The following is a 10,420-nucleotide window of genomic DNA, read 5'->3' as shown; positions in this document are numbered from 1 at the left end:
CACACACACACACACACACACACACACACACACACACCCACACACCCACACACACCACCAACACACACATATATACACTGCACACACACACACAGCACACTCCACATAAGGAGTTGGAACATCCTGGTAGAAAGAGCTCTATGGAAGAGAGATGTTACATTTGTGTTTCAGAGGTTCTGCCAGATCAGCCATAAAAGTCTTCAGCATGAAAACTGGCTGACTATCAAGAACTACACTTACATCATTGAAAATAACACTCACTGAAAATAACACATACGACTGGTTTGCATTTGGGTGATTGAGGGATTAAAGTGGGGCTCGTTAAATGACAGTGTGACCAGGATGTCAGTAATCCCTGCCTAATTGAGGTAACATTTATCTACTCATTTCACAACATTTAGTATGGGTCAGTATTTCCATATATCAGAAGCAGGATCTATGAAAGAAAAAAAAAGAAAAGAAAAAGAAAAGCAAGCAAGAATAACGTGTATTTTGATTGTTTTTCCCCCCACATTTACCTTTGCATTCTGGACATCCGGTGTAATTCCATGTCATCGCTACCACGGAATCCTTTTGCAAATGGGTTGTTCTCGATCTTCAGCTGGGTTATCTGTAAGAGCAAACACACGAAGTGTCAGTAACATACACTGTTGCAGTAAGAGTCAATTGTTGTGCTGCTTATGTCATTTCATTGTCAGCTGCGTTTAAAAGCACCCAATTACAGCCAACCCACACATGCATTGAAATAGCAGCTATTTAAAAGCAGCATTTCGCCGTGTGCCAGACTGTCAGACAAGACAAGTCCTCTTCAACTCAGGGGTTTTATGATGACAATATTAAACATATATTTTTGGAGAAAACCGGGGCTTTACAGGTTTTTTTTGGATGCATGTAAGTGTTCACAAGCTACCCAAGAGTGAAATAACAGATCATATTTCCAGAAACCTGAGATACTTTCTGAGCTGAGTTCCTGAGTGCAATAGTTCAATAAAAACATGTCTATATAAATCATCTTTCATTGCTTAATTTATGATGTTACATTAGATGATGTCTAGCTTAGGAGATAGCTGGCTCGTGCATGACAGATACAAATCATAAGACTTATTCTATGACTTAATGTTTTGGTAAAAAACGTCTCTATCAATACCAAACAAATAGAAGCAGAAATTACTTTCAGAGCCACCCATAAACAATAAGTTAATCCCAGAGTGGTTTAACCCAGTCCCGGGATATCCCTCTCGTGAGCAGTGGTTTCTGGCAGGTAATTAGCTGGCAGCTCTCGTGTGCTTCCAGCTTTTTGACAAGACTGGAAGTTTGTGTGCACGCTGGCTGACACTTTCAGCAAACTTTGTAAAATCTCTCATGTGACACTTTGCTAGCTTCTTGTTAATACGAGCTGTCTGTCAGATCATTTATACACTGTCTCATCATTTTAAAAGTTTGGCATTAAAAGTTCAGTCTATTTCGCCCTTTTTATCCCCCTGCATGTCTTCCAAAAATACACCTAGACCAATAATTATCCAGTCCAACAATCTTATTCTCAGCTGAGTTTACAGAGAGAAAATTAAATATTTTACAAAAGATTTTGTTCTGACTAGAATTAGCAGATAGGAGGAAAAAAGGACAAAATAATTTGAGAGTCGAAATTCAAAGGCTGTAGTTTGACTAGGCTGTGTCCAAACTGTTCTCATTAAAATAACTGAGGCTGACATAAACACATTTCCAGATGCAAAATGAAGTGAAGTAGTTCAAGTAAGATTTTTTTTTTTTAAAAGAAAAGAACAAAAATATGAGCTGGTCTTAATTCATCTTCCCAGTTTCACAAAAATCTTAAGAAAACATACCACTCCAGAAACCTCAGTTTCTGGAGAAAATGCTTTAATTATAGCTACGACAGGAAAGAGCTGAAACCAGAGACTTTGACCATTTCATTAGCTGAGAGTCTAACAGGTGAATTGGACAGATGCCTGCAGCTCGTAGCCCACTCCTTTTGGCAGGCTTAAAACTGTTTGATTAGACAAATGTGGCAAGAAAAAAAAGAGCCTCGAAACCCGAAATGCCCCTTTCTTTCCTGCAGGTCTGGAAAGCCCTAATAATTAGCCCGCAGTTACGATCTCAGCCCCTAGTAACAGGCTCAAAAATAATGAATGGTTTCTACAGAATGTTGGTCATTTGTGCTTCCTGTTCCCAGAAGCCCGGAGACCTGGATTGGCTGCGGGGACATTATGAGCTTTCGCCCCTTTCTCCCATATTCCCCAAACTAAAAACATATAGGCCTGCATGGTTAAAGGATGTTAAACAGATGCTGTTTGCAGATATTTGTATTCCCAAGATTTTTTCCCCTCGCCCAGAAATGTGGACAGTGTAAATATTGAATTTTATTCCTGCTACTTTCACAAGTCTGAACACGCAATGGCGACTTAAAAAAACAAAACAAAAAGAAAATACGAGGCTGTGCGGCTCAAGAAATCACATCTTTAACTATAATCTGATGTTATAAGTTTCCAGATTCCAGATACGTGAAAAACAAGGGTGATTCCAAGGTTTTCTGTTTCCAATTAAACACGGTAAGAAACTTAATTTATAACTCAATAATGTTAATTAAAGCTCCGTCGTTAACCGAGAAAGAGAAGCTTAGAAAATAAATGGAAAAAGGCAAACATTTGAATAGCATATGTAAAATCTGGTTTCCCTTGTGCGGGTATATGTAATTAAATCTTCAAAGTTTTTAGACTGAGATCTGTTTTTTGCGCGTCTACATACGAGCAATGCGTAAGGAGAGCTTCGAAATAAAGCATGCAGTGATAGTCTCATCTACACTGAAATAGACTGAAAATCAAACACCAACAAATAAATTTAAAAAATAATTACTAGAACTGTTTCAAAGTAGGTAGTTATTTATCTCCAACAAAAGCCTTAATAATAAAATCATGCCACGGACTTGGGTCTGTGAAACGTGTTCTAGTCAGGAATCTGAAGTTTTCCTGCGAGCAGCTGAGTTTAATATCAACGATTTTTAGTGAAAAACTTTAAACTCTCAAAGAGCTATTATTTCCCCTCTCCTTTAATCCAACAGAAGACCAAGAGCTGCATAAAAAATTGACAAAAAAATTATTATTAAAAAATAATTTGTGCAAAAATTATAAACACATTTTAAAAAATAACTTCAATGTGAAATCGACCTTTGCGCAATCCTGCATTTGCACCGGGGGCATTTTTGAGAGTGCAACAGACTGCATGGTTCTGTTTGCACAACTGATATTTCCTCTCTTTATATTTACCTCCGTTTGAAACACTGTGTAATTTTAACCACCCCATAAAATACGTAAACCTAAAGCTGCCCCTTTCGCGACAATAAATGAATAAAAATATCCAAAAATACCCCAAGGTTTTACCTTATGGTTCTGATAGGATGTCACCGCAATGAAAGATGTTTCCGGAAAGACGTGAGTGCAGAAGGCCGTGTTTTTGGAACCAAAGCCATTATTTTCATCCGCTTTCACGATGTGAATCCTTGGTTGATACTTGTGCATCGAATTGAGGATGATCTGCAATAAAGAGAAAGTGGCGTTACACACATATATTTGGCGTGATTTCTAAAAATAAAATTAAACAAAATGAGATACACCCTACCAGTCCTCAAATGTGGGGTTTTTTTTGAGTGCGCTTTTTTTTTAAAGATTAAAAATCTCCTTTTGTAAGAAAACACTTTACCATATATTTGTTATAATAATAATAATAAAAATAATAAATGTTAGTAAGACATTAGCCATTTTTACGCATGAGCAACATGCTGACATGATAAGATTACAGTCTATTTTGCAAAAGGTCTATTTCAGTACTTTCACCAACGCACTGGTCTGCTTATACTTCTCAATAAAATTGTTTTTGTCCCTGTAATTTTACGAATTCTGTCTACTGTGTAATGGAATCCACTTTTCCTCTCAAAACGTCTAAGCTGAGCTATAGTTTCTGAAAAAAACTTGTTTGGCTAAAACACTTTTATTGAACAACAAATTGTAATGAAAGTTTTATTTTTACCTTTTTATAGATATTTAAAATAAAGTCGACCAATTTGCATTCTTCTTCTTCTTCTTCTTGTTTTTTTTTTTTACAGCACAGTCATTTAAACATTCCTGGTATTTTAAATAGAACAAAGATTTAAAATGTTCTAATTAAACCCTTTAAAAATATAAATTGTCTCTCACTGTAATTATTACTGCAGTGACAGTGATTTATCGTGTTATTTATACAGCACTTCTCATGACAGTCACACAGATAAATGCAGGAGATAGACATATGCATGCCCTCTTCCTTTATATTCTGTCACCTTACTAAACCAGCCTATGAGAACTACAGTGAATAGAATGAACCTGTCTTTTGTTAGTCAAGGCCATCAATCTTGAAGAAATATTATTTATTTATTTTATTTTAATTCCCATTAAATTCTTCTAATAAAAACAACGGTAATTGCTTTTTAATTTACTTATCCCTGCATTCGGTGCCATACCCATTCCTTCTATACTTTATCTGAAAGAGTGTTTTTGAACCTGCGTCTCAGTGCTAGCATGAGAAGAGCAGGGGGATTGCCCTGACCTCCAGTACCTATGGGGGCATCCTGCAGTATTACACAGACATAACCCAGAGTCTTTTCTCAGAGGCGAATGAACCATAGAGACCTACATAGATAATACAATAGTCATCCATTATTAATTCCCAGTTGAACTTGATCTCATTTCATGCTGGAATAGGTTTTTGTAATGGGCAGGAGAAAGTGTTTTTCAGCTGCCTGCCATGCACCTTGTAGATGCAAACTATTTAATGGAAGTAAGTGACAGAAAACATCAGTCAGGATTTGTTTAGTGGATCACTTCAGTTACATAAGCAGGCGCAGCTTTTTGTTTTTGTGGATTTTTGCAGTATTGCAGTTTTGTCATGGTGTATTTGAAAAACAAAAAAAAACAAGCAAACAAAAAAACTTCTTTCACGTGTCTGTTAAGCAGCAGTCCCTATGTCTTAATATTTAGAATCATTAATGAGGCTTCAAAACACAACTCGAAACTATGTAAACTGTGCAAAGAAAAAGCAGGGTAAATGGCAGATTTTCTCATGCATTCATTGCCTGCTTATTTCTTAGTTTGCATATATGTCCAAGATTGGAACAAACCACAACAACTAGTCCACTGATGCAAACATGTCATACAGCACCCTGTATGGTTTAAGAGGCTAAAAATGTCTGTCATGGGCATGAAGACATATTAGAAGTTGCATAAATGTCTAAATGCACATTTCACCATGGAAAATAGCATGGCCCACTAATCATGGGTTCCTAAAGTCCAGTATTTGTGCTATTAGGATGGGATGTGGTAGTGAGGAGGGGGTAGCTGTAGACCACCCACTGGGGACTCAGCATACACCTCAACTCCGTGGCCTAGTCACTGCCCTGCCTGGTTCCCTGTATCTCTGCCTCAACCCCCCCTAGCTTCTGGATGATCGCATGTAATGATAGTGAAGGATCACTTTGGGTCCCGGGCTGCTGCCCTTTTACTTTCAAGTTCCTCCACATCAGAGAGTTTCCCCAAGCTTCAGGATTAGCAGTCTTTGTACACCACCATCTATTGCTCATCACACACTGCCATTCAAATATAAACAGTGTGATCCTCACACTCCACCCTCATGCACAAAACATGTGTGGGAAGACTGGGAGACGAGTGCAGCAGCAAACTGATGGGTAAGACAAATAACACTGAGAAATATTCTGGGAGTTGAGACAGACATCAGAGCAAAAACTACAGATTGGTATGAAACAGAAACAAAAACAAACTATTCAGGAATTCAGATACAGAAAAAACACCACTTAATTCTGTAATTTTGTGACCAAACTAGTGCTGTTGTGGAGGTTTTGATATGTATCGACGGATATGAATAACAAACAATAAAGCAAATACACTTTGTTAAAGCCATAGTACAGAGGGATTAAATTTAAGATACTTGAATCACAAATAAAATTACTTACAACAAAATAGCACTTGTTACTAAATATGCTATATACAAAAATTATAATGTTGCAGATGGCAAAGTTTAACCTTTAACTAATAAGAATACAGAATTTTTACATTTTGGGGCAGCTTAATGTATAACTTTTTTTAAAGAAGATATTTATGTAAGTAGAATCTCATGGAAACTAAAAACCAAATAGCTAGCCAAAACTGTTACCCTGTAATATAACTAAAGTCAGTGAGTATATATACTTAGTTACTTCACAAAATTAGAACATTATGATTAATAATTGTATCTTTAAATAAATCTCTTTTACGATACACACTTCTTTAAAATGCATTACCTAGCTTCGCTATAACTAAAACACATTACCATTGAAATAAACTGCTTAGTGAAACAGACCTCAGCCTCAACACTTTCATACGACGAATATGTAAAATATCAGAAAAATGACTTATGTGTATGTAACCTATACATACTGTGTATAATTTAAAAATCCTGTTCCTTGCAAATATCCTTCTGCCCACTTCAACCCACTATTCTTCACTATATTTCTACACAAAACTTAATAAAATAGCATATCTACAAGATTTTCCATAACATTTCCAAAGCTCCTTAAACTACCTTCTTTCATGATTCCCACTAAAATGTTTGTTATAACAAATTTGTTTTAAGAGTGAGGGTTACACTCCACGGTTATGCAATACAGTTCAATGGGTTATAAAACTGTCACAAACCAAAAACAGAACAATTAACCTTGCATTAAGACAAAGGCACCACATCCTCTGAGATTAATTCCTAAGCTGAGCTCAGTCCTGCCCGGCCCCCTGACGTGTATGTTTTACAGACATTTCTAGAAGAAAACCTCAGGCCAGTCCTGTATTGGTTTAATCGGCATCAGCAATATGTTTTAGTCTCATGTCTCACTGCTAGTAATTATAAATCATCTACAAGTTATTTCAACCAGCTGGACCAACAAGCTGATGGAGTATATTTCTGGACAGCCACCAGTGCTTCATTTATGAATCCCATGGAGCTCTCTCCCAGCACGAAAGAGGCAGAGCCAGGAACCACTGCAACCAATCAAACTTTACTTTAACCCAAAATTCACAGTGCTGCTCACATTCCGACTGAGACTCAGTTTCATCTCACTGGCTGTGCTTTGGCAAGGGAGCAGTTCCTTTAGGTGCCATGTGGACAGATAGTAGCTTGTGTGTGCTAGAATTCATATTAATTTTTCCGTGGGTAACTTTGAAAGCTGAAACCAGCTTCACTTTGATTCATTACCACACTGAAACCAACACCTTAAGTGGATGCAGAAGTATACATAAGAATATAGTATAATGGCAACAATAATATATAGTATAATAATTGGTGTGTGGTCATAATAATAATTGGTCATATGCAATGAGATCGTGTTTTTTGTGGACTATCGAGCATTGTGGAGTAATACGTCTCTAAAAGCAAAACCAAACAAACACAGCTTGCGTTAAGGAATGTTTTCTCATGAAAGCAAACCAGCTGTTGAGGTAACCTTTGCCAAATTTATAATTGTATTTTCCTTTAATGGCTAAGCCTGTTAGTAAGAAAGTTAACTGTGCGGATGCTCTGTTTCTACAAAAAGACATCTAATTAGGCCTAAATGTACCCATCGAGATACCTTTCTTCATGAAAACCTGCTGCCAAAGGGCCCATTTGTTGATGAAGTAAGTGATGTTTGTACTTTCTGCTTTGGGTAAGACAGGAATCACAAAAGCCTGAGGCCAGATAGGGAGTTTAGAATAATGAGGAGTTAAAGCTAGGAAATAGGTACCATACAGCCTCTTACTGCTGAGAAGGGTGAAGGAGATGGTGGGTGGTGGTGCAATTGCCCTTTTCCTTTTTCCTAAAAAAGTTCCCAGTTGATCTCTTCTACTCATGCAAGCTGAATTCCAGGAGGTCCATGGCTAATGCACCTAGGGGGTGCTATAATAACACTGTGCTACAAAAGGTATGTTACTAACACCTTCATAGCAAACATATTACATATTAAAGAATAAGATGATTGCACGATAAGAAAGAAATATTTGTCTCAATCTGGAATATTTATCTAAAGATCACAGAGACTCTTCAAAACATTACTTTTACATCATTATGTTCAATAGTAAAAACAGAATATCACCAAACTTTTTTGTAATCTCAGGAGATTCCACTTTGGAAAAGTAAAGTAGAAAAAACCTTCATATGGCACAAAATTTCCTCTATATTTCTTTTTTTGTGTTTAAAGTATATCAGGCTTACTATTATTATTATTGCTATTATTGCTATTATTATTATTATTATTATTATTATTATTATTATTATTATTATTATTTTTGTTGTTGTTGTTATTATTATAGCAGTAGTATAGTAGTGGTAGAAGTATTTGCATCTAATTGAACACCACAACTATTTCACTATTTAAAATTAATTTTGTGACGTTTTCAACATCAGAATGCATTTCATTACTTACTATTTTCGTATTCATTTTAACACTGCAAGTTACATTTAACAAAAAATGGAAAAAAAGGACAAAACATAAAAAATATAAACGTATCTATATAATAAAACGTATACCCTCCACCAAAGCGATGGATGGATGGTTAGATGGAATTTATCAAACGATTTACTTTCACTAAAACACATCTTTACAGAAGCAACTTAATAAAGTTTGGGCTCCACAGGTGCAGTGAAAGAATGACTGAAAGATTATGTTTAAGTTTTAATGCACATTTAACAGATCAAATGCAAAGTTTTAAGCAAATAAATAAATCAATAAACTGGTTGCCTCTCTTTAAAAAATATGACCAGGCAGGAGCATTATCTTTAATCAATTTAAAATGTGTGTAAAATATTTAACCTCAAAAAAACAATAAAACGTACTTTTAATTAGCTGCGAGTAGCAACAACAACAACAACAACAACAACAACAACGACGACAACAACAACAACAACAATAATAATAATAATAATAATAATAATAATAATAATAATATGTTAGGCATTTTTATATAAATGGCGATGCAGAGACCTGCAGATAAGCATTTAGTGCCATCATGTAACACGTCGGGCCTTAACGGATTCTCGGGATTTGGGTCAGTGCAACACCAGGTTAGCAATCATGTGGTTAAATAGTATTGATGATAGGCAGGCACCTACGTGTCCGAACGGGTCCAGGTGGTTGTTGGTCAATTTCAGCTTCTGGAAGGAGACGAGCTGCCTCATCCAATGAGCCCCCGTGGCGGGAGAGTCCGGGTGAACGTAGAGTCTCCCGGGCATGGCAGGCTCTGCCTTCCCAGTCACAGACCTTGATACACAGCAACACAGTCACACGCTTTGAAACTTGCTGGACTAACACTCACATGCTAGCCGCAACTGAGTCGGTCCTAACAAGTCGAAAGAAGATAAGATAATGACTGTGGATAAAATGTAATAATAAATTACATTTTTATTATAAACGGAAAACTTAAATTAGTGGGGCACTGTTTCTAATTATTACGCACAAAATGGCGCAATATGGGACTTTCTGCACTTAAAGTTCTAAACTATAGGTGATAACGTCTTTTTCAAAACTTTGCTTTATTAACTTTAAACTTCAGTACATAAGGAAGCCTTCTGTATCGTGCCATTGTCGGATATTGATTGCTTCTAGTCACGTTAGACGTTAAAGGCACTGTTTTGCAACATATGTGGAACGAGGGGAGAATTAGTTTTAGGCCGTGCTTAATGCGTCTTCAGTGGCATCATTGGCATGTAGCTAGCAATATTAAAGGCTCTGACACAAAGAAGAAAGACCCGCTTGGAGAACGACTCTAGACAAACAGCCGTGTGAAAAAAATCTTTGATGCAGTGCAAGGAAAAGTTTATCTCGTTGCTTTCAGCGCAGAAAACTCAGCACTGACAGAAACATTTCTGCCTGCTGACTTCATTTCTTGGCAAATATTAGAAAAAACACAGTTAATAATTCTCCCGGAAATAATATATTCACTTCCGATTCCCGTCCATCACGACAATATAACGGTCCCCGCTGCAAATAACTCCAGAGAGAGCGAGAAAGCGAGAGACTAGCTGAGATCCCCCTCCCCCAACCCCCCCCCCACCCCCTAACCCCTAACCCTAACCCTAACCCCAACCCCAAACCCTAACCCTAACCCCAAAAAACAGAAAAACAAACAAAATCAAAAACTAAAAAAACACACACACCAAAAAACAAAACAAAACAAAAAAAAAACAATGACCCGGATTTTCATCGGTGCGTAAAAGTATATGTTGGCAAGGCAAATCCTTTTAGAGAAGCGTTGCTGTGTTATGTTTTTACGTACCATTTATTATCGGCGAATTTGTATCGATGGTCGTCAGCTGGAACAACATCCATAAGTAGAATGTATTTCGTTTTAGGGTT

The 10,420-nt window shown here is 36.8% G+C and overlaps 1 protein-coding gene across 1 annotated transcript in view; it reads right to left on the bottom strand.

Moving 5' to 3' along the window:
• tbx5a (T-box transcription factor 5a) overlaps positions 1-10,420 on the bottom strand; it is a 17,226-nt gene that overhangs the window by 3,447 nt on the left and 3,359 nt on the right. The window contains exons 3-6 of the mRNA XM_013909148.1: positions 10,341-10,420; positions 9,178-9,325; positions 3,396-3,548; positions 519-610 (exon numbers count right to left, since the gene is read on the bottom strand). Coding sequence (XP_013764602.1) covers positions 519-610; positions 3,396-3,548; positions 9,178-9,325; positions 10,341-10,420 — 473 coding nt within the window. The remainder of the gene's footprint in view (positions 1-518; positions 611-3,395; positions 3,549-9,177; positions 9,326-10,340) is intronic.

The sequence above is a fragment of the Pundamilia nyererei genome, unplaced genomic scaffold (assembly GCF_000239375.1).
Source record: "Pundamilia nyererei isolate P.nyererei 1_Seehausen unplaced genomic scaffold, PunNye1.0 scaffold00002, whole genome shotgun sequence".
In the NCBI taxonomy this organism is placed as follows: domain Eukaryota; kingdom Metazoa; phylum Chordata; class Actinopteri; order Cichliformes; family Cichlidae; genus Pundamilia; species Pundamilia nyererei.
Note: the sequence above shows the minus strand (reverse complement) of the source record. Positions and strands in the feature narration are given on the sequence as shown.